At 38.3% G+C, this 27,239-nt stretch overlaps 2 protein-coding genes across 12 annotated transcripts in view; both read left to right on the top strand.

Annotated features, from left to right (window-relative positions):
- The window catches only part of MTM1 (myotubularin 1), a 42,749-nt gene extending 36,181 nt beyond the window's left edge, over positions 1-6,568 (top strand). For 3 of the 4 annotated variants that reach the window (XM_021547890.3, XM_077786561.2, XM_021547892.3), the window contains 3 exons: positions 619-732; positions 1,043-1,219; positions 3,474-6,568. In XM_021547890.3, the coding sequence (XP_021403565.1) occupies positions 619-732; positions 1,043-1,219; positions 3,474-3,641 (459 nt within the window). In that variant the 3' untranslated portion in view covers positions 3,642-6,568. The remainder of the gene's footprint in view (positions 1-618; positions 733-1,042; positions 1,220-3,473) is intronic. The other variant, XM_021547891.3, reaches the window with a different exon arrangement.
- Positions 6,569-6,766: 198 nt separating this feature from the next.
- Positions 6,767-27,239, top strand: part of MTMR1 (myotubularin related protein 1) — a 35,495-nt gene continuing 15,022 nt past the window's right edge. Inside the window, exons 1-14 of one of the 8 annotated variants that reach the window (XM_021547835.3) lie at positions 6,767-6,920; positions 10,144-10,249; positions 12,759-12,782; positions 14,961-15,011; positions 16,367-16,442; positions 17,259-17,353; positions 17,564-17,671; positions 18,069-18,170; positions 18,864-18,947; positions 19,529-19,678; positions 20,415-20,603; positions 21,047-21,232; positions 24,258-24,464; positions 25,250-25,342. In XM_021547835.3, the coding sequence (XP_021403510.2) occupies positions 6,793-6,920; positions 10,144-10,249; positions 12,759-12,782; positions 14,961-15,011; positions 16,367-16,442; positions 17,259-17,353; positions 17,564-17,671; positions 18,069-18,170; positions 18,864-18,947; positions 19,529-19,678; positions 20,415-20,603; positions 21,047-21,232; positions 24,258-24,464; positions 25,250-25,342 (1,599 nt within the window). In that variant the 5' untranslated portion in view covers positions 6,767-6,792. Of the gene's footprint in view, positions 6,921-10,143; positions 10,250-12,758; positions 12,783-14,957; positions 15,015-16,366; positions 16,443-17,258; positions 17,354-17,563; positions 17,672-18,068; positions 18,171-18,863; positions 18,948-19,528; positions 19,679-20,414; positions 20,604-21,046; positions 21,233-24,257; positions 24,465-25,249; positions 25,343-27,239 lie in introns of all 8 variants that reach the window. The other 7 variants (XM_021547834.3, XM_021547833.3, XM_085570662.1 and 4 more) reach the window with 7 other exon arrangements.

Here is a 27,239-nt window from a genome sequence, read left to right as displayed (position 1 = left end):
AGCTGTGCAGGCATGGCTGGTGTTCCTGGATACAGGATTCTCAGAGACATTCTGAGGGATGTTTCACACCCGGCAGAAAGCTTTTACAGGAATTGCACCCAATTGTCTTAATGGAATCTGTTGTTTTGTTTGACCATTTTGTGAAGCTGTCCCTTGAACTGCAAGGACATGTCTTATTTTATCTATGCTTAAAAAGGAATCTAGGGAGCTTCTGAGTGCTGTGATTTAAACATTTTAATGTCAGTAAGTAATGAAACAAAGCAGTGAACTTAGTCCACTTAGGGCTAAAGGATCGGGACCTTTATTTTCCTGTATGGTGCTGCAATGTAAGAGTGCACTGAAGAGATCTTGTTCTGTCTTGCTAGTAAAAGTACCATTCTGTACTTTATTCTTTTTATAAATTAAAGGTAGGTAGAATGCTTTGAGAAGAGATTTTTCAGTGGCTTGTTTGAGAAAGCTGAACACCTTGTGTCATTAGAACACTTAGTCTGCTATAAAATACATAAAAGTATTACCTAAAAAAATTTTTGTAGAGGTATCCACACTTCTAAACGTTACTTTCAGCATATTCCCCGGCATTTTCCATGTAAACAATGAGTTTGTCTTTCCTGGTTTTAGTTTCCTACAGCCTTTGAATTCAATGAGCAGTTCCTGATTACAATCCTGGATCACTTGTACAGCTGCCGGTTTGGCACTTTCTTGTATAACAGCGAGTTCCTCAGAGAAAAAGAGGTTAGTCAAACCACTGCTTGTGTCATTGCATTGCTGTCTTTAGGTGATTGCAAAATTTTTGGTTGTATTGTATTTGGTTATGGTCCTTGCAGACAGTGATTTTGAACTGGCTTTCTTCATACAGAATACTGCCATGCAGTCACTAAAATACTTGTCAAGCATTGGGTTTGGAATTTTTTAATACAGTAATTTATTATGTGTTTAAGTAAACCAGAAGTGTACTAATTTTAGAATGTAACAATGATGGATTTCTATGATGAATCTTGATTTTATGTCAGTATTTACTGTTCTTATTTTGATTTCATTTTAGAAAGTGACAGAGAAAACTTTATCCTTATGGTCTCTGATAAACAGTGAAAAATCTAAATACACCAATCCTTTTTATAGTAAAGAGCTAAATCGAGCACTCTATCCAGTAGCCAGCATGCGGCATTTAGAGCTCTGGGTTAATTACTACATCAGGTGGAACCCCAGGATTCGGCAACAAGTAAGTGAATTCTCTATAATGTACAGAAAATGCTGTTGGACATTGGAAATAAGGATTTTGTCATAACTGACTTGTAGAGCAGTACCTGTAATCTATTCAGGTCTTTAATATTATATTTGTAAAGATAGAGAAAAAAAGTGTAAGTAATTATTTAGCTCTCTCTTAGCTCATTGAACTTATTCCCCTGCTTAGTAGCAAGTCTTCCTTGAGTTCTTTCTAGCCCTTTTTCTTGGGCACATGTGCAAGGGCATTTTGCTACTAAATCCTGAATGACAATGCTTAGAAATGAGGCTTGCTGATCCCTGAAGAGCTGGGGCATTAGCAACACAAACACATTTGCATTTGCTTGGTCTTTTTCCTTTTGCTGAGAGAGGGTATGAAACAATTTACAAATTAAATGACCTGTTGAGTCATTGAGCCTTTCTCTTCCAAAGCTCTACGAATTGATGGTAAGATTTAATTTTTTTATGTAACATTGATGACCCAGCATTGTTTACACTGTGGATGAAAGCTGTTATTGAAAATTGTACAAGTAGATCAGATTGGAAGTCCAGAAAAGATTTTATCAAATGACACATAGCTCACTTCTGTGGCTTTACTACATATGGATGGACACTCAGTGTTTGTTACAGTCCTGCTGGAAATCTCAGCCATGTGGCACATAAAGATTTTATATAGAGACTTTTTTGTCCTTTTTAACAGCTTGTGGAGATTTGAGTAGGAGAAGATAGAGGAGCAATTTGTTTGACAGAAGCACTCTTCACAGTCCAGCCCTTGGAATGAGTCAGTAGTTTTCAAGCAATACACTTCCTTTTCCACAGCTGATCTCCTGTATTATTTACAGCACTTTAGAGGCTTCAGGAAAGCCTTGGTAGTTTGCTATGGCTTTTTACAAGTACATTGCCTATTGGAATTGAAAGTCATGGTCTTAAAGCGTTTGTTGCTTGCTGTGAAAGATGAGTATGTTTTGCAAAAAGTGAATGTAAAGATTTATTTTAGAAAGTGAAGGATTATAAGACATGCAAATTAGCTGTAGATCTACTTAAAAATGCAGTTTGCCATTATTCAGGAAAGCTTTTTGGCAGAAGTTTCTCCTTAGAAATGCAAACCCAAGTGACGGTATTCCTACAGCACTACACTACTACTGGTCCCTAATTTTCACCATTGTTGTACACAAAATGCAACTTTTTTTTCTGCATGTGAAATTTATCGTAAAATTATTTCATCTTTTGTTAAGCAACTGAATAATGAACATGTGGGTTGAACCATTTTTTTATTACCTTTCTTAGTGCCATTCCTTAGAATTACGTTCTGCTAGCAAAACTATAATCCTACATCACCAGTCATCTTAGTATTCAGCATTGATCCAGTTTCCATAGTTGCCTCAGCATTCATCTTGATCCTGAGATGGGTGCATAGTGAGTGGTGCATCTCAGAGTGCTGGTTCAAATGGTTTTGAACTGGTGAGGTGAGGTGTTCAAGCATTTGCTGCTGAAACTCCATTGCTGATAGCTTTGAATTACAGGCAGTTAACTGCGAAACAACTTCTAGACAGGTATATTCAGCTGAAGGTAACTTTAGGCTCTCTCTCTCTCTGCTTTGGACATTTGTAATAGTTCTTTTCCATTTGTTTCATTAGTCTGAAAAGGAAGTTAAGTTCAAAGTGGAAACAGTTAAAAGGCTCTTTCTGAGTAATCTCCTGAAAGCCAGAGCAGTTGATTCTAAACACGTGCAAGTTTACTTAGAGAACTCACTAATAAAAATTTTTATTTCACTTGTTTATTTACACTAAGTTGTAAATTAACTATTAAAAACTCAAGTCAATTTAATCAGTGAGAGAAGTTATTTAAGCTGAAGACACGGATCTCAATCTGATCAATGTAGCTAAAATAATCAGGCTACTGTTTTAGGGAAGATGCTGAGACATTTGGCTTCTGGACTCTAAAACCTTTTAGTAAATCAAGAAAAAAATCTTTGGTCAAGGTATACAAGTAACTATCTTGCACACAATATTAGCTAACAAGAAAATAAAATCTATATGTTCCAGCTGATTTTACTGAGTTGGGACAAACAATTTTGTGCAAAGATGGACTTTGGGGGAGGCAGCTGGAAGGCCGAGGCCTCTCAAGTTACAGCAATGGGTATTTCTGTTTAGCTCTGACTGCTAAACCTGCCAGGAAGCCCTGGCTACTCGAGCAGCCTGTGTGCAAGTAGTTGGAGTGAAGTGCTAAGACTAACGTGGATCTCTTCCTAGCAGCCAAACCCCGTGGAGCAGCGCTACATGGAGCTCCTTGCGTTGCGTGATGATTATATCAGGAGACTTGAAGAGCTTCAGATCACAAATAATTCTAAGATATCCAATTCATCAGCCTCATCAACATCTCCCTCACAAATGGTGTCCCAAGTACAAACACATTTTTGAAGAAAATGTTGGCTTCTTTCTATACTGTAACAGCAAGTGGTGCTTAACATAGATCTATAGCATAAAGAGGAATATTCTAATGCCTTACATTAGACTGTCCTAACACAAATTATTTTAGACTGTCTTCATTTGAGGAGGACTTCAAAACAAACAAACCCAACTCTTTGATTATGTGCCTTTCAGAACCTGTGGACTGGGAACATTATTAATCAGCTCATAGCCATGGAGGGCTTTGAGTTATTTTGGTAGGTCTGGTACAATTGAAATTAAATTGATTTATTGTTTTCATAAGAATGCTTTAATTTATTACATTTTAGTAAGGAAATTCATGCTCAGTCTTACATATAATGAATAAACATAATAATGGTAATAGGAATATTGATGTTGTATAAAATTAGGTATGTCTTTATTCCTGTTAGGAATACATTCATGGAGTTCAGGAGAGAAAAATAAATTTGCAAGATGTCAGAGAAAAATGTTGAAACTTTGATTACCCAAAAATTCCAGATTTTCCTTTTTTTAAATAAACAGAAATATGGAAGGCATTTCACTGATATGCTTCTAAATAAAAAATTCAAATAGTTCAGTAGATAGCAAAATAAAATTAGCTTTTTATTGTAAATTGATTTTAGTTTTTTTAAAAACAAATTAAAGTTGTACTGGTTTTTGAGGAGTTCTGTTTGGACTAGCTGTTCAGCACTAAAGTACAGTACAAATTATCACTATCTTGGAATATTACAGAATTAAATGTTTCCAAAAGGTTTATAAAATGAAAAACAGAACCACAGAGACATTTCTTAAATATCCAGCAATAGCCATAGTGTTAAAGCTTCTGTTTGTCTTCTAAACATAAATGTGCCTGTTCCAAGGAGCTTTTATACCAAAGTAGACAAAAATTATCAGTCATAAATAATTTTGAAAACTTGTACATTTATACTTTACTGTTTAATTTAACTCCTGTTCAGCGAATTTATTCTAAAGTATTTAAGGGGCTTCAGTATCCAAGTTTTGCATATAGTGTGTGCACTTATATTGAACATTCAAGTGAGTTCTAGTGTCAAGCCTGCCTTTCAGAGACTTTTTATAAATCTTTAATTTGTTCCTTTCAGGTAATTTTTAAATAGTTGCAAGCATTTCTTATGACAGTACAAACTTTGCTGTTGATATTTAATTAAAATTTTGCATATTCTCAGAAGTTTAATGATATTCAAGCAATCCAGGAAATACTACAAATCAGAATCTGTAAAGGACTCTAATATTGTTATTTTAAAGGAAATATTTTGATGCTTGAGGCTTCTGTCATTGTAAATTATTGTACATGTGGTGAGTTTTGATCTGCAAGATATAATAGGATTATATATAAATTAAGTTTTGTGTAAGTGTATATAATATAGTTTATTAGAAATTCTGCAAGTTTATAAAGTGTAAATATTTTGTATATGAAAACTAAATCTAAAGGTATAGTTGGATAAAGTAAGTCAAAATTTAGAGGACATTGAATATTTAAAACAGTATTTTTTTCAAAGGAATAAAAATATACCGCCTCTGGATTTAATTCAGTATATGCACTGAGTTGTACTATGTTTTCAGGGAAGTTCAGAGCATACAACATGTGTGTTCTAAATATGCAGAATTATATGACTTTTGTCCTCTAAATGTCATTCTCCCATCTATGCTCTCCAGTATGTGTATCCAAAATAACAATGTTGACCCCCAATCATGACTTGCTAAGATTCATTGCATCAGATAAATGAAGAAGGATACTTAGTTGTCCATGATGCATTTTACATTTTGAAAGCTATGCATACTCTGGTATATTTGCCTTCTACTTACTTGTGGTTTATTTAAAGAAAAAAGCGCTATTTTTATTAGAATATTTAAAATTTCTGTATTTGAGTTTAACATATTGGTGACATCTCTGAGCGGTGTGAAAAAGTTCTGAAAATCTAATAGTTTTTACTGTGTAAACACTACATGATAACCTATTACATTTGGGAAAGTAATGTAATGGAAAGGATCTTTTTGCACTTACTTTATTACGTATTACTTTGTTCGTATTGCTCTTCAGCCGAATTTGTCTTTAAAGCTCTCTAACGTGGCTCTGTGCGGGCTTGGAATTTTTCAAGTCAGCAAATAAGATACATGTTTTAATTGTTTTTACATATGAGACCAACATAAAGGTGATTTTAATCCAGTATGTTCTGGAAAATACTACTTGTGAATGTAGGCATACAAACTTATCAATGCTAGCAGAACATCTCTCTCCTTCCCCTGTAACTGGGTGTTCTGGGCTGTTGTTCTGCACAGACCTCCCGTCTTCTGTGCACGCTCATCCCTGCCAGGAGCACACCCGGGGAAGCTTCTGAGGTCGTGATGAAACTTGCAGGCGCTGAGTGCCTTTTCTAGGAGGGGTGAAAAAGCAGAGCTGGGGTGTCATCATCACCAGCAATGAATGCCCGATATCCCATAAGAAATGTCAGTCTTGGAATGCTAGTTTAGGTTTTTTGTATTCTTCCTTCCACGGACATGAGGAGAATAAGCTAAACTAAATGGGTTTCTGTTACTTATTTAGAAAGGTTTTTGTTGAATGCCTTCTTTATTTGCTCATGCCTTACCCTTCCCCCCAGCATCAGTTACGGCTGTACCCAAGACGTGGCGTGTGTGCTACCTCCTTTTGATGTATTGTTAACCTCTGCCTTGAGTTCAGGTGTTGTGTCGCAGCGAGCATTCTGTCATGCATGAGAACACGCGCTCGGTAACAGCGCAGGATCTCCTCAGTGCTGCCTTCCTCACTACCCGTGTGGGCCGCTCTCCGTGGATGCCGCGGGACTGCTCTGCAGCCGGGCCCTGTGTGCCGGGCCTTGGGTGAACATCCTCCGTCTGCCGTGTATGTGCGCGGAGGGGACAATAAAGATGTCAGTGCTGAACCCCGTGCCTCCAGCAGCCCTTTTCGCGGCGCGTCTCCGTGCTGGGCGGGACGGGCGGGCGGGAGCCGCCGGCCCTCGCCCGGCCCGGCCCGCCCGCCCTCGCGGGAGGCGCGGGGGCCTCTGGGAAGGCGCCGCCGCCGCTGACAGCGCTCGGCGCTGCCGGGGCCGCGGCGGGCCGGGCTGTGGCGGGAGGGCGCCGCCATCCCCGCGGCGCGGCCGGAGCCATGGAGCGGGCGGCGGCGGCGGGGCCGGCGGTGGAGGGCGGCGGCGCCAGCCGGCGAGCCGTGCGGGCGGGGGGCGCCGCGGCGGCGGGCGCGGGGTCGCGGCAGCCCAGCACCGAGACGCTGGACAGGTGAGCGGGGCCGGCGGCCGGGGACGGCCCCGGCGGAGCGGGCGGCGGGAGAGCGGGCGGCGCGGCCTGCGGGGCCGGCCGGGGCAGGCGGCGGGCGCCCCTCGGCCCGAGCCTCGGCCGAGCGCGGTCCCCCGGCCTCGGGGCGGCCTCCCGCACCCCTCCGGCCGAGCAGCTGGGGCTGCAGGCGGGGACCCGGCCGTGTCAGAGTTTCCTCCTGCGCTTGCCGTGTGCCGGCGGTGCCGCCGCCTGCTCGGCCGAGGCTGAGGCGGCCGCGGGGCTCTGGCCCGGGGCTGTGGCAGCGTCCTGCAAACCTGAGCCGCGACCGGGGGCTGAGCTCCGCGGGTTTTCAGGCTCTTCCTCGTTGGTTTGCGGTTTTTTTTCCCGTGCGTATACTTAATCTGCAGAGGGGCACCGCTAATCTGTCCCCAGGCGCCGCTGTGCCTCTCAGTATGCAGTGTGTCCCGGAATGCTGTCAGTGTGTGCCCTGTGCCCTGGTGTGTGTGTGTCAGTGTGTCAGTGTGTGCCCTGTGTCCCTGGTGTGTGTGTGTGTGTCAGTGTGTGCTCTGTGCCCTGGCGTGTGTGTGTGTGTGTGTGTGTGTGTGTCACAGTGTGTGCTCTGTGCCCTGGTGTGTGTCTGTGTGTTAGTGTGTGCACTGTGTCCTGGTGTGTGTGTGTGTGTTAGTGTGTGCACTGTGTCCTGGTGTCTGTGTGTCAGTGTGTGCCCTGTGTCCCTGGTGTGTGTGTGTGTGTGTCAGTGTGTGCTCTGTGCCCTGGTGTGTGTCTGTGTGTTAGTGTGTGCACTGTGTCCTGGTGTGCGTGTGTCAGTGTGTGCCCTGTGTCCTGGTGTGTGTGTGTCAGTGTGTGCCCTGTGTCCTGGCGTATGTGTGTCAGTGTGTGCTCTGTGTCCCTGGTGTGTGTGTGTGTGTCAGTGTGTGTGCTCTGTGTCCCTGGTGTGTGTGTGTCTGTGTGTCAGTGTGTGCACTGTGCCCTGGTGTGTGTCTGTGTGTCAGTGTGTGCACTGTGCCCTGGTGTGTATCTTTAAGGGTGTGTGGTGGGTCCGCAGGGTCTCACCAGGGCGGTGCCAAGTGGGACCACATCTCCTCTGGCAGCCACTGGCAGAGACATTACTTCACTCAGAAGTTTTCAGCTGAAGGTGGGCTACAGAACTGAGCTTAAAAATACTTTAACATGGAATACAAGTGAACGGAAATCTCACCTTGATGAAAACTGAACAAAAAAGAATATTTTAAATCAGTGCTAGGTTCCAGTCTCTGTATTCTCTCTTTTTTCTCTTAGTAGAAATCTGGTGGTTTACATCATTCTAGTGAGGATGGAAATCAAATGTCCATTTTCTGTCATAAAAGTATACCCCTTTGTATTCCTTATTAATGCACTTCCTTATCCTAATTCTCATTTTCCTTTTTTCTGATCTTGCTCTTTCCTGAGCCAGTTATATGTCCATTTGTCATAGAGTTCACTTATTTGCCAGTACGGTTGTGGCAGGCCAGGCTAATGTGTGTGACTGCAAATGAGACAATGCAAAGGCAGTCAGTGCTGCTGTGTGTCCCACTGGTGCATAGGAGAAGGCACACTGGTGTGATCAGTGTTCTGTGGAACACTGACACGTCCCCTGGTCTCAGGGGATGGGCCTGCATTCATATTCGTTTTCCTGCTGTTATTAGCTCTGTTGATGTAGTGATTCTTTGTGAAGATAAGCCATAGAAAAATAAATCCCCTTCTTAATTAACAAGTGAGTGCTTATTTGAAAACAAACTTAGGCAAGCCCTGGAAGAGCTACACTGGAGATTAAAGAGATGTGAAAGAAGGAGAAATAAATGAGGTAAGAAAAGGGTTTCTGTAGGATTTAGGTGTTGGACTCTTTTGCAGAACTTAAGTGAAGAGTTCTCTAAATCTGGGTTGAGGTTCAGCACTAGCCTGAGAGTTGTCTTTGTTGTTCAAGCAGGACTATCATAGATGTGTTTTAGTTGCAAAACAAGATTGTGAGATTTAGTTTTGTGTAGAATGTGCACGTGGGGAGAAAGCTATTAAAATTAATCAGAAAAGTTTTGAAAGATCTTCCATTTCAGGTGTGACGTTGTTGCCTGGATCTGTGCCTTACACCTAGCTATAGTGGCAGAGTTAACATAAGGAAAAACCTCTTTTTCAGTAGGAATTGGTCATCCAAGGCTGTTAACCCAATCTCTTAATGTCTGAGGTGTGGTGCACCTGCTGGGTGCTGGGTATATATAAGTATATTCACTTCAGTGTCATGGAGCATTCATAGCATACAAAGCTAGTTTATGAATTAACTAAAACAAACAAAATTTTTTTTCTTTCTGTATTTGACTACTGAATAAGCATTCAATCTGTAGGAAAGCACAGCTGAATGGTTTGAAGAAAAGTGGCAGTTATCTAAGGTAGTGTCTGAAGCTGCAGTAACACTCAGGGAACAGTTCCCTCTGGCATTCCCAGTTTTTCCTTGGATACCAGTGAGTGTTTTAGCAGACCTAGTACACTTAAGACTGTCATTGGTTCTCCCTGTCAGTACTGCATTACTTGAGAGCAGCACTGGTTCAGGGGGCTGTTCTGAAATTGCATCACCTGGGCTTTGGTGCATTTCAGATGCTTTGGGGTTCCTGTAAACACTCTGTGCTGTACAATTCAGTGCTGTGATATGTAAAAGCCCAGCCTGAAGATTATCCAGGGTTATTTCATAAATTGGAAAAAACTGCAGTTAACTAGAAGTTGCCCTTTAAAAAACATGTATTTTCAACATTTAATATAGAATACAATATTAGCATAGTTTAAAATTTTTAATACTAGCATGAAGTAATTAAATTCTGAGGATTTACTGAATGACCAGGACATATTCATAAGGACAGTATAAGGAGTTTCCTATTACTTGGCCAAACTCATTTCGTGGATGGCTTTAAGAAAAAAGCATGTGAATGGTGAAAATTACACTGGATAAGAAACAGAACATTTTCTATGTTCTTAGGACCCTAACCTCACTTTTAACCCCCTGACAGCTCTGTGTCTCTGACATGATCTAGTAAAATTCTTTTACATAATTTGATCAATAAAACAGTTGTATTCTGCCCACAAGGTAAACTTAAGTTTTATGATGTTAGTGATAATTTACAGTGTTGCTTTCTGGATCTGTGCTGTTCAAAATACACATTTTAAATTACTGCTAAATAATTTGAAATTTCTGGTTTTGTAGCCCGACTGGATCCCACGTGGAATGGTGTAAACAGCTGATAGCTGCAACCATTTCGAGTCAGATTTCAGGGTCTGTCCCATCAGAGAGTGTGTCCAGAGACTACAGGGTAAGTGACTTGAGGAATGCATTGATAGTTTTAAGATACAAGAGTGGAAGATGGGGAAAGTCCTTTCTATCTTGATTAGCCAATGGTAAGTACTTGAGTGATCACTGAGTGTTTCAGAACTAGAAACATCTCATTATGAATTGGAGTCTCTTGAATTTGCTTCCTGTTTTCCTCCATATTTATAATAGTGCCATTGAAGTCTATAGAATAAAAATTAAGAGAGAAGTGAAAGGAAATTTTAAAAGTCAATGTTTTGAATAAAACATCATAAGTGAGTTGTCTTTTCTTTTGATTACTATGTAAAAGAATTAGTAAAGTAGATTATAGCTAAAGGTTGAAAAGGTTTCTAGTGTGTGTTATTCAGAGTACAGAACTGAACTCCTCAGATTCCACAAAAAATAAATGAATGTCCTAGTTACTATGCAGGGAACATAATTGAGTCTGATTTTTATGGGGTTTCTCTAGAGACACAGAATTTAACATCAAACAAACAAGTCTCCTTTTTCATTCCTTTCCAGCAACATTTTTAACATTTTTGTCACCAAGGTAATGACTGCACAGTGTGGTTTCTCAGAGTTACACTGTGCTTTTGTGCCCCTGTTCTTTCACACTGACTGCCTGTTCCCTTCATGCAGCCACTCAGCTCAGCTGTCAAGAATGGACCATGGGCAGTTTTTCTCCTCTCACAATGTGACAAAAGTTACCCATGTTTCAATTCCCTTTAAGAAGCCTAACTTGCTGCTGTCTAGATCCTTTTTTCTTCCTAGATATGTAACAGTTTTATTGTCTTCATAGAGAGTGACCACAGGAAGGTTTTTATCTCTTTTTTTGTTTCCTTTTAACTAGATTTTAATTCACATATGCTCTGTGATTACAAAGTATGTTGTCTGGAAACAGCATATTTTAGGTTGAGTGACAGCAGGTAAGATTCAGCCTGAGTCTGAGATGAGTCCAAAAAATGTTTTTGGCTGTAGTGTGTTTAAAAGTTCAACCTCAGCAGAGTTTCACACTGTTGGCACAGTCAGCAGTTTGTAAAGAGTAGATCTCCCATACTACAGCAGCTGAATTGCAAATGCTTCCTCCAGGTCAAGGCCATCTTTTTTGGTAAAACACTGTGAGAAACCTTACATTTCATCTGTTGATGATGTATTTGCCAAGGGTTTCATTTCAGTAAAACCCATGTGTATAAGCTTGGTGTTCAGTTTATCTCTGAGTAAAATTCATTCCTCTGGAATGAAGAGCACTATTCAATCTTGAGTAACTTCCATCTCTATACCAAACTCATCTCAGGTATTATTTAACAGGAATAAATCTTTTAAGGCCTAATTAAAATTCTACTTCATTCTCTATCTCTGAGAAATGGAAGAAAAGGATTTAAGCCTGATTATTAAATTAAGAATTTTTGTGGATAAATTGTATTTGGCATCATCTCATTGCTGTGATTTGAAATCCCATATTTGTATATAACATGATGGAATTTTTTATAGTTGCTTACTCAGTACCACTAACAGGTTGTGTTCATTCATTATTGCTATGGAATCCAGACACGAAAAGACAATGCCCATATGATAGCTCAGTTTTCCTTTGAGACATCTTTCTCTTTTGATGTGCTTTCTTGGGTCTTCATTACCTTTGGTTACCTCGAATTGCTGCATTTAGAGACTTACAACTCAGAGCCTTCAGATCGGGCCAGATGGGTTTGTTTTCTTCTGGAGCTGGTCAGGCAGTTCTGTTAGTTTGTGCTGGATTTACCAGGAACTCGTTGCTTTATTCTCTTTTTTTTGTTGTTTAAATTAATATGCTTGGAAAACCAGGTAAATATATTGATTCTTGTGCCTAACAGCATTACTTCATGTTACTCTTATGTGATTTACCTTACCAGGGAGGAGGGAAGCAAAGGGGCAGCTAATGGAATGGTCAAAACTGGAGAGCACTGGAGGAGCTCTTGCTTGCTAAACTCTACAGGAACAGTGATCTCAATCTGAGTTGAGCTCTGCTTTGTGTGTCTTTTCTGACACATGCTCTGCCTGCAGAGTGTTCTTGAATGAGGGGCTCATATAAATGAAAATGGCTCAGATTGCTAACCACAAACACCTTCAGAAGTTGAGAAGAATTGTCTTTTTCTGAAAGATAGGGTGCCTCTCCTTCATGGTTGTTAGTGCAGGCTTATTGTCTTCCACCTAGAAGGATTACCAGGCTCTTTCTTCTCTTTTAACAATAGCACAGTGTAGCAGGATAAGAGGGTGATTAGGAATGAATGTTTTCAAAGAGCTTGGAATTTGTTGCATCACTAAAATTAAGTGTCTGAGATTTTTTTTAAGACCAAAACAATTCTGCAAATGAGAGTTACTAGTTCTGCATAGTTTTGCTTTGTTCTTTCAAAGTCCAGCTATAATTAAAATGTTTGGGAGTCGAATTCTTTTGAAAATCTGATGAAATAAGATGTAGTATCTTTAACAAATCAAATCTATGTGTTTCATTGGATACTATTTTATATTTTAACTAACAGGTGTACAGGAGGCCAGTTATACGGGTAAGATTACCTTTGGCTAGCAGTGAACAGCCTCCTACCTGTGTGTCTCTTGTGCTGTGTGAGATCTTGGTGTGTCAAGCATTTTTTACCTCATTAGTGGGTTTTATGAACCAGTCAGGCCATTTTGCTATGCAGTGCAACAGCTTCTTTGCCACAAAAGTGCTTTATATACTTTACAATGTTTTCATGAGCAATGAAAGTCAGTATGTAAGAGAGCAATATTTTAAAATTACGTTATGAATGTGCAATACTAACTTCAGTTTTGTTACATTAATTTTGACAAAATGGATGCTTGCAGTTCAGGTTTACGTGCTTCAGACTGCAGAGTACTGTGTTAGCAGCTCTAACATGTCTGTGCTAAAGAATACTAGTGATAAAAGCATTATGTCTGTGTCTGTCCTATTTAAGTAAGTTCTAAATTCATGCTTGCCTTTGTACTTGTTTTAATTTAGTTTTTACCAAGCTGTGATAGGATTGAAAGTTAGGTTTAAGTTAGGCACTAGTGCAATGACATACATCTTTTTAATTATAATTTTGAGTCTAGGAGTTGCCCACTGTTTATTGAAGATTAAAAAGGGCATGCTTTGTTTTCTTGCCCCTCTCTCTTAGTAACATTTATGGAGTGAGAAATGATCTGGATAGTGTTCTGACATTGTTCATGAAATGCGTCCAACACTTCTATTTCAACAAAGACCTCTTGTTCAGTCTGAAACCAAGAGATGAAGTCTGAATGGTTTCTTTTTCTCATCTCTTGTTTACCTATTTTAAAATGATGTGTTTAGTCCAATCATACAAATCCACAAATTGATCTTAGGTTTTCTTTTGAATAGATAGCATTTCAAATAATTACTCTGAGTAACAAAAACTGGTTTTGTTCAGTTGTTCCCACTGGCTTTGATATTTAAACGGTCTGCTCTTCTGCTTTTGTCTTCCATATATTTAAATTTTTTTTGGTGTATTCGCACATTGTCCTGCTGGTTTTCTTCCAGAGATCACAATGTCTACTTTTCTTCAGTTTCAGAAACAACATAATTATGACCTGAAATTTAAGTAATTTCTAGATGGCAGAATTCTACCCATACCTAAATGTTAGTGACATTATAACTTTATAACTTGAAAAGGTTTTTTAATTACTTACAACTTTTTTTAACGCATGTAGAGTTCAAATTATCTGAAGATATCTGAAGTTTTCCTTCTAAACTGTTTCTTGAGGGTTCTGAAGAAATACTGTAAAAATTAACTTCTAACAAACACTTGTAAATATAGACTGAAGCTGGTTTTACAGTCTGACCAAGTGAGAAGTTCTTTGCATTTGAACTGGGAGTAATAGACTGTCATGAGTACAGCTTCTCTCCAGTTGTTAAAGAAAGAAGACGGAAGAACATTTTTGGCTGAACATGTTAAAATAATTCTTTCAGCTGACCCGATGACATTTGTGCTTCTCTCTAGTGTGCAAAAGGACCTTATGTTTATTAAAGAAATTGAACTAATGTTCAGGATTTGCTGCCAATGATGCAAAAATAAATTACCATGAAAATGTGAATTGTTTGCATATTTTGCTATGAATAGTAATTTTAGATTCTGTAAAGTTACTGGCCAAGTTTCAAACAACAACATAGAAGTTGCTAAAAAGATATGTAAAACTGTAAGATTGAGAGTTCAGTTACAACATGTTTTACACAGCAAAGCTTTTTTAAGTGTCTAGGTACTTCTATTTGATGTCGACCTATTTTTTTCTGTGAAAGATTGCATGAGTTTTCCATAATGCTGCCATTGCAAGTTGTACTCAATTTCTTCTATTGATAAGCATGTTGCATACTGAAATTAATTTTCTTCATTGTAAGGTTATTTGTCTTAAAAAGACAGTACATACTTTTATGTTCTTATCTACCAGCACTGACTCTTTTGTGAAAAAGGGAGTAAATTTTTCATTTTGTGTTGTGCCAAGTAGCATTCAAAGGATGGTGCTAATAGCTTGGATTCCCTTCTGTGGAAAGTAGTTTGTGCCAGGAGTGGAAGATTTTGGAAAGCTAAACTGGAGTTAAAGTATATGCTGTCTTTTTAAGGAAATTTTAAAAAGGGAAACAAAAAAAGATAAGATTCTGTCCTTTCACCTGTTGTCTGCAATTTTTTTGCTGTTACTTCTCTCTTGCCCTACTGCTGCCTCATGCAAAGCAGGAGATTCAGGATGGACACAATGGCTATCATTCTGAAGCAGAACCTGATCAGGTGGCAAGTTTTACTCCTCTTTCATTCATTAACTATGTAGCAAGGTACTATAAAGGTACTATAGTACTCATACAGTGCATACAAATCTTACTTTTCTCTCTCAAGAAAAGCCCTAGAAAGCATTTAGTGTGTAACTGGCTATGTGCCAGGCAGAGTTTACTTGTAAGGTCATGTAGTCTAAAATATAATACTGAACATAAGCCCCATCTAACTGAGCACATCCACCCTCAATTTGTAAGCACTGGCCATTTCTCTGCACATTATTTTTTGTGATTGGGTGCTGAATGTAAAATTCCAAAATTTTCCAAAGAAATCTGAAGCCAGAGATCAGCTGAAATATTTTTAGAAATTATTTATTAGTGAGAGCTTGGGATAGTGTGTGTGTAAGCAGAGAGATCCTGCCTTTTATTCCTGTGTGGGTCAGAGCTGCAATTGAAGGGGAGGTTTTGTTGTTGTAACAAGTTACCCCATGATATTTATTCAGGATGTAAAAAATTGAGACCCAAATATCTCATCATTTTGACCTGAGACAGATCACTTTCTTACATGGTCCTTAAAAGGCTCACAAACTGTTTTATGCTTTATTACAATCTTTAGTACATTGTAAATCTTAGCTGCCAACAAAGGACCTTAACAATCCATCGTGTATCATTCAGCAATGAAGCCATTTACCTCAATGAAATGTTATTAAACTAACTCTTATTTTAAAATTGCTAATTGTTCTTCTATATTTTGTTATTACTTCATTCTTAAACTGACCATCTGGATCCAAAATTCCTATAGTGAACCTATTCCATAACCTGTGGCACTCTTAGTAAGGTGTTAATTGAAATGGAGCATTTTGGGGTGCTATCAAAATCACAAAGTTAAAATGCTAAGTAAATAAAGTTTCTGCCATATAATTTTCTCACATTAAATTACTCAAATATTAAATAAGCAGCATTAGAATTAAAAAAAAAAAGAGCTTTAAAATGTTCTCAGATAGATAAAATACTCCAAATAATACCTGCATTCAACAAAACTAACAAATTATTCATTACTAATTTGGGCTGATCTTATTATTCATATTTTTGTATGCTATATATAGCTAGCATGTGAAACTAATTGTTGCATGAATGCTTCTTACTAATATGTTACTAACATGTATGTCTGTGTTAAATTTATAGTACTTAGTTTTATGTTTGGTTGTTTTTTTTGTTTTTTTCTTTTACTGTGGTACTGTTTAGTACAGTTGTGTGATTTTAAAAAAGACACACTTCTTGTGTTCCAGTAATCTGGTAGTAAAAGCACTTTGCATCAAAATATATCGATGTGGTACAGATGGAGATTTACTCATGATTTTGGATTTTTGCCAGGCACTGCGGGATGGAAACAAACTGGCACAGATGGAAGAGGCTCCACTTTTTCCTGGAGAATCAATCAAAGTTATTGGTAAGTGAACCACTGAGTGCTGCACTGAATACTATTAAATTGCTGCTTTATTTAAAACCAGAATATTACTTCCTTATAATCTTTGTTTTTTAATCTAATGCCACTTAAGATTAGATGTGGATTTCTTTTGTCTTGTAAATCCAAGTGTAGGAAGAAGAAATTAGATCCAGAGGATGACTTGCTCCATGTAAATAATATTTCTCTTCTAAGGATCTTTTTGTTCCACAGAGGTGTATGTATTGTATTTCTTCTTGGGGGTGCCAAGAATAGGTCATAGATTCAAAATTCTTACAGAAAAAAAGATGAAGTTATGGTAAACTTAGCTTCCAGTACTTAGTGGGATTTATTTCACTCTGGCATGTGACAGCAAGCTCTGTGCTAGCAGTGTAGGACTTGGCTAAGAAAGAATACTAGTGAATAAAAGTGAAAACAAAGATATGGGCATAGAACTGAATTACTTAGGTGCATGTGGGTCAGTAATTGCCACTTTGGGGTGAATGTGGGTGCTCTGCACCTCGGGGCAGGGAGCAGAGCTGTCTGCACCTGGGGGTACCTGCAGGTACTGGGGACCTGCCTGCCCTTGCTGCAGCCCTGCCCCAAGTGCTCAGGAGCTGCTGAGCAGCAGTGGGGCTGAGGAATTTGATTGCTTTCCTTGTTGAGATAGAGACAACTCTGCAAGAATAGACTTTACTAAAGAGGTCAAGCATCAAAATCTTATGGAACTGCCAAAATCTTCTGAGTTTCAAGTCAGAATAAATTGCTGTCCAACAAATGTCTGTAATAGTAAAATAAAGCTTTAATTGATTTGTTTTCCAGCTAAGGATGTTATGTATATCTGTCCATTTATGGGAGCAGTCAGTGGTACCCTCACAGTGACGGACTTCAGAATGTTTATCAAAAGTGTTGAGCGGGTAAGACTTCACTGTCTGTCTGCCTGTTATTTCAAGTAGGAATGTTGCTGAAGTAGATTTCAGAAACTGACAAATGCATTGAAATGTGATGTTTCACAGCAGTTTACTAAACTGGAATTACTGTTGGGTCTAATGAAGTACACATGAATAATATTAATTTGTATTTTTTCTAATGTAATAAAATCTATTTGTTTTATATACAAATTTCAGGATCCACCTTTTGTTGTTGATGTTCCCCTTGGAGTTATAAGTAGGGTTGAAAAAATTGGAGTACAGAGCCATGGAGACAATTCATGTGGTATAGAAATAGTTTGCAAGGTAAGGCATGGTAGAGATTTATTAATAGTAAAGTATTTTCATTTCATTTTTCTGTAAGAAGAATATGCCAGCCCATGTGCTGTTTTTCTGTCTGATCAGTTCCCTGTAGTTGAATCATGCTTCATTTATTTCAATTCCTCTATGATACTTGTAGTCTTAAACACTTCTGCCTTTTTTCTGAAGAGTGAATTCAGAGGAAAGGTGGCAATTTTTATATCAAGCATCTCTAATGACAGTCCTAGTTATCTCATATGAATGCTTACAGAACTCTGTTCTGTTGGGGGTTAGGTGATGTCAGTGACAGTGTTGCTATGCCTTCATTCAATCAAACGTCTTATAACTGCTTTTTCTTTTTTTTTTAATTTATAATAGAGTAAAACTAACTTATTTTTGACAGGATATGAGAAATTTGCGGCTGGCCTATAAACAGGAAGAGCAGAACAGACTGGAGATCTTTGAAAACCTTGTAACACGTGCATTTCCTGTTTCTAATGGCCTGGTAAGTCTTGAGATGGAGAAGAGGCTGTCACTGGCTCTCCTCTTTTGGGAACATGTAGGGGAGGAAATACAAGGGCTGTATAACAAACTTTGAAGTGTTGATTCATAAAATCGGTTGCAGAGCAGGCAGGCCACTCTGACCCTGTGTGCTTTTTGCATTAATTCATCAAAAACTGCTGTATCCTACTGTTGGTGAAGTTAATTTATATGTAACCCTTGAGATCTAGGTTTGCCTAATGTTGCTGATAAAAAAAATATATGTATTGTCTCTTATTTTCTGCAGTAGATAATTAAATTTAGACATTCCATCTAATACAACAAAGAGGTACAATTAGTCTTGTTATTAGTTACTGCAGAATTCTATTTCATTTGCTTGTGTAAGGAACTGGTTTGGAGGTAGGAAACCAATTTTCTCATCTTGGCATTGCCATTGATGTATTATGTGATCAGAGGCAAGTAACTTCAATTTTCTGTTTCCTATCTTGGTTTTTTTAACTTTAAACTCATACTCATACTTAATGGAACTCATACTTAGTGGAAAAAACTATCTTCTTTCTAGCTCAGTATTTTCCAGTCTTGACTGGAAGTGTTATGTCTGCTCTAGATTTGAAATACTGAAGTGTTGACTGTTTTGGGGTTATTGTGCTTACAACCTGTTAAGCAGTAATTTATTATTTTGTTTTGTTGGTTTTAGCCTCTTTTTGCATTCAGCTATAAAGAAAAGTTTGCTGTTAATGGCTGGAAAGTGTATGATCCAATGGCAGAATATAAGAGGCAGGTAAGTTATAGAATACTTCATGAACTTTTTTCTCCATCTCCCCCAGAGCCATTTAAACAAGGAAAAATGTCACAAATGTTACAGAAAACTCATCATTTTAAGCTCTTGCTACATAGACTGACTGTATTCATCTCATGTTTAGATAACAAAATGTAAGTGGCCTGAGTTTGAGTGTGTTGGGCACCTGCTAAAGTTGGTGTAGATACAGGTGCTGAGTACTTGAGCAAATTGGTCTGACTTAAAATAGTTCTGAAATCCACATTTTTCAAGTGCTGTTTCTACTAAATGTGGGCTTTATAAAAATTTTCATTTGAATAAGCATCACTAAAGAGAAGAGTAACTGTAGTTTGTAATTTTAAATCTACATTTTCCATATGGTTACTTTCCTTATCAATTTAGTAGGAAAGACTTCCTTTGGATTATGATTCAGTATGAAGACCTAAGTTTATATCTTATTAAAAAAAAAAGTGGGCATGTCTTTTTTTTTTAAAGTATGCAGCACATAAAATTTTTCGCTGCCCCAAACTCAGATATGTAAAGGTCTGACCTGAAAAATGCAAAATGGTTTTGTTTCCATACAGGGCTTGCCCAATGAGAGTTGGAAGATATCCAAAATTAACAGCAGCTATGAGCTCTGTGATACATATCCTGCTGTTCTTGTTGTGCCAACCAGTGTAAAGGATGATGACCTTTCAAAAGTGGCAGCATTTAGAGCAAAAGGGAGAGTTCCTGTAAGTGAAATTTGTACAAGAGAATATAAGTGTTTTAGAAATTTGTAGCTTTTAAAAAATTATTAGTGTTCTTTTAGGGTTTGTTTTTACACAACAGTGGGATGACTTCCTTACTGAGTTGGGCTGGGAGGCAAAGAAAGAAGAATTAGACTCAATGGGTTTAGAAATGAAGGGAGCAAATCAAGTGTGAGTTTAATTGCACAATTATTGTGCTATGTAGCAAGTTTTTTGTTTGGATTAGCACTTCTAGGCCACAGTGGTATCTGATGCTCTGGCATGTATTAGCTTGTGTTCTTATTTGGAGTAGAATGTGTCATGGCCTTAGTGTTTTGCTTGAGAATGGACAAGGTAGCATTAGAACCCCTTTAAATATGTTAGCTTGTGTTGGTTTTCATGCTTAGCAAGGTAGTGTGTAGGTCCATAATTTTCCACATGGAAGCAGCTTTTATTCCTCCATTGTAATTTTTTTTTTCCCAATAAGAATAATGCAGGCTTAGTTGCTGTTGGAAATAAAAGCTAAGATGTTTGGAATCACTCTGTATTTCAGGCTCAGATTTGGGATGAGCAGTCAGTGCTAGTGTGCTGTCAATATGCTTTTGCATCAGCCTGTCCTTAGACTTGCATTTGTTGATTTGCCAGGAAATAATGCCAGATAGGCAATGTGATTGTCTAGTTGTTCTCTGGCCTGCTGCTTTTATAGTAGTGTAGTAAATTAAACAGTTTTCTCTTATTCCAGGTGTTATCCTGGATTCATCCTGAGAGCCAAGCAACAATAACACGATGCAGCCAGCCATCAGTTGGCCCAAATGATAAGCGTTGCAAGGAAGATGAAAAATATTTGCAGACAATTATGGATGCCAATGCTCAGTCACATAAACTTATCATCTTTGATGCCAGGCAGAATAGTGTTGCAGATACAAACAAGGTAGGTTTGTATCATGACTGGCATTAGTTCATCAGCCTTATTACAAGGCTGAAACTTGAGCCAGATACCAGAATGTGGAGAATCTGATGTTGGAAAGAGATATGAAAGGATGCCTAAAGAGGACAGGAGAAGGAAGGTAAGTTGCTTGTAGCATTTTGGAAAAGCTGCAGGAATCAAAGGCATCACGAAGATATATGCAGTGAAGCTCACAGAAGACCAAAATGTATTATCAAATGTAGCCAGTTACAATTAGAATTTCTTTCACCTAAAATACCTCTGGATTTCTTTTAAAAGCAGAAGCAAAAAAAATATGTTTTTGTCAACACTAAAATAATCACTTCTCTGAGAAAACGCTGAAACTTGAGTAAAATACCTCTTTCCACTTTATACTGAAGTCTTGTGCATGTCCTTCTCATTGTCTGTTTTTAACTTTTGAATGACAGGCGAAAGGTGGAGGATATGAAAGTGAAAGTGCCTACCCAAATGCAGAGCTGGTCTTTCTGGAGATTCATAATATCCATGTCATGAGAGAATCCCTGCGGAAACTGAAAGAAATTGTTTATCCTACTATTGATGAGACTCGGTGGCTGTCAAACGTGGACTCCACACACTGGCTGGAATATATAAGGGTAAAATGTTTTTGATGTGGAAAATCAATTACTTTTTAAAATAATGTTTTTAACTTGCACTTCTGAAAATATTGCTAAAATAATGGTAAAACTCAAGCATCTTGCTTTAATCAGAATAATCTTGTGAAAAAGTATAATTTTTAAATAATCACTTAGAATGCAGCATTTTAAGCATTCTATAGTAACTTATTGTTTCTAGTTTTATGTACTGGCAGATATTGAGTTAATTCCCAATAATACAGTATCATATTTACGGCAGTGTTTTATTTTCTTGAGAAGGAATGTTTGTGGGCTTCCAGGATTATCCCTCTTGTTTGGAAGAATGCACTGGGAACTTCAGAGTATATTTGAGCCACTGCCAAAAGAACTTGACTGTGAATTCCACAGTCTTTCTCATCCTTCCCTCCTTCAGTGCAATGTTACAGTTCTTGTGATGGGCACCTACATTTTCATGAGCTGTTGGTAACCAGTGATCTATCAGGCTATCATCTGCCCTATTATTTAACATAATATTAAAATAAATCACTACCACACTCAGTTTTTACAGTCAGTTTCACTAACCTTTGAAATTATTGTAGAGTGGATTATTTCATTACCATATTCAGCCCCCTGTTTATGAATAATATGGATGGAGTGTAATTTGTTTGATTAGCAGCTGGCTCAATTGTCACTCATGCAAAACATGTTTGACACTCTGTTCATTAGTTTGACACTGTTAAGCAGTGCTTGCTGACAACTGCAGCAGAGCCAGTAGAGGGAGCAAACATGAAATTAAAAGCCAAATTTAATGGTATTTTTTGAACAGTTTAATTTACTTGTTAGCTTGAATTTGAGCTATTTGAAACAGCTTTGGGAATCTAAGCATCTCAAAAGCTTTTCTTATCAGCCTGGCCTTATACAATCGGTTTTTTGGTGTTTGTGGTCGCCTTTCATTGCCACTGACTTGTGGGGTTCCTGGATTAGGCAGTGTCAGGAGTGAACTTGGATGCCACTGTCAGATAGGTGACAATAGCATAGCAATTGGAAATTTCATGTAAATTATTTGGAAGAGTTGGTGCACGTGTGACATTCTTCGTGGATCTGTCCCTTACATACTACTTCTCTTTTATGGTACTGACAGCAGAAACTGCAGGCTGATTTCTTAAAGGCTGCCATTATTGTGTTAACAGTGTTCAAAGTATCTCTGAGATTTCTTCCAAGAGTTCTTTGCCTTTTGATTTGGCTTGCAGTAGCAGTAACAATCCACAGCTTGACTCTAAACACATCTGTTGTTTTCTGTGCTCAAACCAATGTGGACATGTCCCAGTTGAATGCAGTGCATTGCTGGGAACTCACCTTCCAGCCCTGGCACCCACAGTGCTTCAGAGATGGTCTGGGAGTGAAGGCACCAGTAACTCTGTGTGTGAAGATAGTGATAACATGAGTAGAGACACTTGGTGCCTATTGCAAACACAGAGTATTTTCTGTCTGAGGGTAGAACTTGTGCTATTAACTATTTTTCAATTCTCATTTTGTAAACCAGTCCAAAGACAGTTATTTGTTAGGAGCCCTAACTGAAATACTGTGATGGTTACCAAGTTTTGAAAAATCTGTAAAAAAGAATGAATTTCTAGAGGAAGCTGTTTTCTAAAGGCTGTTATCCAAAGTGGAATAAAGTCCTTCACATACTCCACAGATATCTGCTGAATTAATAGTAAATGTGTTTTCTGTCTCCTATTCCCTGGTCATTTCCTGTACCTATTCTGTTGTTTATTTCCAGCTGTTTTCCTTCAGAGGCATCTGTATTCTCTTTAAAGCAAGCTAGTGCATACCTGTATGTTAAATAGATTCATTTTCTGCTTTTATTGAAGACCAAACTGTTTTAATATTAATGCAGTAGAGCTTTCTAACTGAAATGATTGGCAGTTAACTAGTTCATACCACAAACTCTGTTCTCTCATAGACACTTCTTTATTGTTGCTTGATATTTCCCCTCTGGGATCCTTCAGTTCTACCATAAAAGATATACTCAATGAAAGAGAGAATCAATGGAAACTGTCTCTAAAACAGGGTTCTTGAAATAGGTTTGAAGACTGGTCTTGTGCACAGCTTTTCCAGCAAATACTGGCTTTCCTACTTCCCAGAAGATGTTTTTGCATGCCTGAGAAGGGAAAAGTGCAAATATTTTGCAAGATTCCATTTTTTGATATTGGAATGCAGAATAGGAATTCTTCTGTGGTCCCATTTCTAGTGGTAGGGTTTTTTTCCACATATTTTTCAGTGCCATGAATAGGTTATGTTAGAGACAAGTCTTCACAGGAGGCAGATTATTTAAGTTTTTTAAAAATCAGAGGGTGGCAACAGGGAACAAAAGAGGTGGGGTTTTAGGTGGGGAGAAGAGTAACAAGTTCACACAGATGACCTCAGTCCTGTGCCATCTCTGTCCTGTGTTCTCCTGCATTGCTCTGGAGTCCAGGCTATTGATGGTCTGCTCAGAAGTTGAATACAGTGTACACTTCATGCAGCAACAAATCAGAACTGGCTCCCAGCCAGGGCTTTCTGGCTGTGTTTGGGTTGTGTTTTGGTACAGACTAGCTGGATGATTTGTCCCTTTCTCTAAACTCAGTAGTTTCAGTTGAACTTGAAAATGGAGCAAGAAAGAGTGATTGATTAATATGAAATGAACTTTTGAAAACCTCAAAACTTCAGCCTTTGGAATAGATTACAGTATTTGTGTCTTGTCATCATAATACAGAATATCAGTTAGTACAGAGTAAAGATTCCCAGGTTCATTTGTTATATGCTGCTAGTAATGGAGAGCTGGTAAGATCTGTGGACAAGAGAGTGCACACAATCTTTGTACCTCTAGGAACATGTACACCACTCTTTGGAAATCTGTAATTTAAAGCATTGTCATCAGGATGATTATGTAATTCATCTGGAATTTTACAACATAATGATGTAAAGAGTATAAAATCATAACCTTTTTTTCTTTGGTAGAGTTTTGGTAGTATTTAATATGTTTGTTTCTTCATTTTTGTTTAAGATGCTTCTTGCTGGAGCAGTAAGAATTGCGGATAAAATTGAATCTGGTAAAACCTCTGTAGTGGTGCACTGCAGTGATGGCTGGGATCGAACTGCACAGCTCACTGCACTGGCCATGCTTATGCTGGACAGCTATTACAGAACCATCAAGGGCTTTGAAGTTCTTGTAGAGAAAGAATGGATAAGTTTTGGACATCGATTTGCAATGGTAAGCTGGAATATTTGGTGTGCAGTTTGTCACCTTCAGAGCTTTTACTTTGAATATCATGTTTTTTTCACAGTACTCTGCTGCATCTTAGTTATTGTCTCTGGTGTCCTTTTAATGGTCTAAGTGTGTCAGAGAACTGTGACCCCTTTATTTTTAACAAGAAACCTCTATGTGACATATAATATAAAGTAAATAAAAATGAGGTGGTTTGAATGCAATGGTGAGAAAAAGTCATGTGGCTTTTTTATGAGAATGAGGGGTTGTAATTTACGTTATGGAGCTTATGAATGGAGAACCAAGGAAAAGAATTAAGGTTTCTTAAGTGTAAAATGGCTGGAGTTATTACTCTGCTTTAAGGTTGAAGTGTTTATTTAACACATGGGCTAGTGGGGAATTAGAATAAATTGTTATGACATTCTGTGGGCTCTGACTCTTAAGATGATTTAGTAGAAATGGCATGTAGTTATGACAGGTGGATATGAAAGAACCGTTTTTTCAGTTCAGTCTTAATAAATTCCTACCAGTTTCACTCACTGGTAGACAGTGTCTGTGCAGTAAAAGGTGTAGAAGGTGAGGAAGCAACTGGTAGAGCTTTCCAGCTCTGTTCAACACTAAAGGCATGTCTGTAAGTTAATATTGGGATGCATTTTTAGTAGTGAAAAATGCATGTTAACGTTATGGAAGACTTGCTTGCCTTGTTCACTGCTGGGACAAATATAAGAGTTCCTGAGCTTTGCAATGTTAGGATGGAGACTGAAATGAGTGTTTTGTGCTCTTACTTCCAGCGAGTGGGACATGGAGATGATGATCATGCAGATGCTGATAGATCTCCCATCTTCCTGCAGTTCATTGACTGTGTTTGGCAAATGACAAAGCAGGTAAGATGCTGAAGAGTGTATTTCTATGAGGTATCAGTCTTTATCTTGGAAAGTGATTTGTGTAGAATACATTCCTTTACAGAGTAGTTTAACTGATGTTGTTTGCTCTGTGGCTGCACTATGTACACAGAGGGAAATTTCTGTTGAAAGTGAGGTACAAAGAGCTAAAGCAGAAATTTTGTCTTGAAACCAAAATACCAGCATTTTTTTTTCTGTTTAAAATAGGCTTACAGGGGGGTTGCATAAATAAGAGTTGTTGATGAAATAAATTATTTGTGTTGCATGTTCATTGGTGGAGTAAATGTTTGTGTGGATTTATATTGTCCTTAAGAAACAGCAAAAATCTGGGCTGATTGTGAACTGAGGGCAGTAGAGAGTTCTTTTATATATGTCTCAAATGTGAACATTTTCATTCATATGTATACAGGACAACATTTATACCAGACAAGCCTATTCTCTGATAAGTTTTCTTACTTCCATCACATCTCTTACCTCTAAATCAGGGGAGATGTCTGAAATTAGTGATTCTGTTGTGAAATGTTAAGTTATTGAATGGATTTAGTCTTCATTTTCCTTATTTGTGCCTCCATGAGCAAAAACCTAAGCTTTTTTTTTTGTGGTTTTATATTGCCATTCTTTCATGGGGTTATTGAAATGGGTTGTCCACCTGAAGGCTTTATTTCCAAGGGATTTAGAAGTTCTTGGTGCTTCACTCCTTTGGTTTTTACCTTCCCCTCTATTTTTTTTTCTTCTTTCCTTTTTTTTACCTCCTTGAAGCCTAACATGTGTCTGTGCTTTTATGATAAAAGGTGTTATACTGAAATCTCTATAGTATGTGATTTGTTTTGAACGGAGGATTGTAGCAGTCTGGTTCCATATGATCCCAGCACTCCTAGATCTCTTACCTTAGTCTTCTTGTTCAGAGGTTCTTAAAACTTATAGTTTCTAAAACTTGTATTCAAAACAGTCATCTTTGGTGCTTTCTGAAAGTTTCCTGCTGTTATACTGGGCCCTTCTCCAGGGGGTCTTGTAGAGTTTCTGTGTATCTATATTTCAGCATTAATGTGCTGTTTAGTGTGGCTGGAGAAAATAAATGAAAAATTCTTTCCCTCTTTCAGAGGAAAGCTAATAACAATAGCAAAGAGGAGCAGTTCTAAACACCTGGTAGGAACAAAAGTCCTCTGGGGAGATCCTTAATTGAGAGCAGCCTCTTCTGTTTTTGTGATCTCCCTTGCTGCTTCCTATTTCTTGCTATAAACAGTTTAGTTGCCTCTAGTTTAAAAAAGAGAAAGGGATGGGGGCAGAGGGGAAATCTGTGAAACAGTTTGCCAATACCACATCTGTTCAAAACCTGGATCCAGAATTATTCTGAAATTCATGAACAGCAGTAACATTGAAAAATCATTAATGTTGCACTGGAGAAGAAATAGAAAAACTTATTCCTGAACAGTTCTTGCCCACTTATTTTAATTTTTCAGTTGACTTGAAGACTTAGAGAATAGATGTGAAGACTGTGATTACCTTGACACACACCTTTGAAAAACAGGATTCTGTTTTATCACTGTGTAGATTATTTGCTCATAAAACAGTGATAGTTTTATGCTTTATAATTCATGGTAAACATATGTGAAATGTTCCAAAGCTCAGTGACTGGAGGAGGGTGTAAGGGCTCTGGTTTGGGCATGGGCTAAAGCAAGCAGATAGACTCTTATGGGGTCTAAGAGTTACATTATTAAAATAGTCACCTTAAAACAGTGAATCTCTAGCTTCCCACTAAGATACAAATTTCCAGATAGCTTCAGACAATGAAATTTAGGCCTTGACAGCCTTATATTTTCCCTTGGGTTTATGGTCTTCGTGACACACAAAATAATGGAGAACTTGAGAGAAGTACACG

The sequence above is a fragment of the Lonchura striata genome, chromosome 4A, assembly GCF_050655825.1.
Source record: "Lonchura striata isolate lonStrDom1 chromosome 4A, ASM5065582v1, whole genome shotgun sequence".
NCBI lineage: Eukaryota > Metazoa > Chordata > Aves > Passeriformes > Estrildidae > Lonchura > Lonchura striata.
This window is presented reverse-complemented; position numbering and strand designations above follow the sequence as displayed.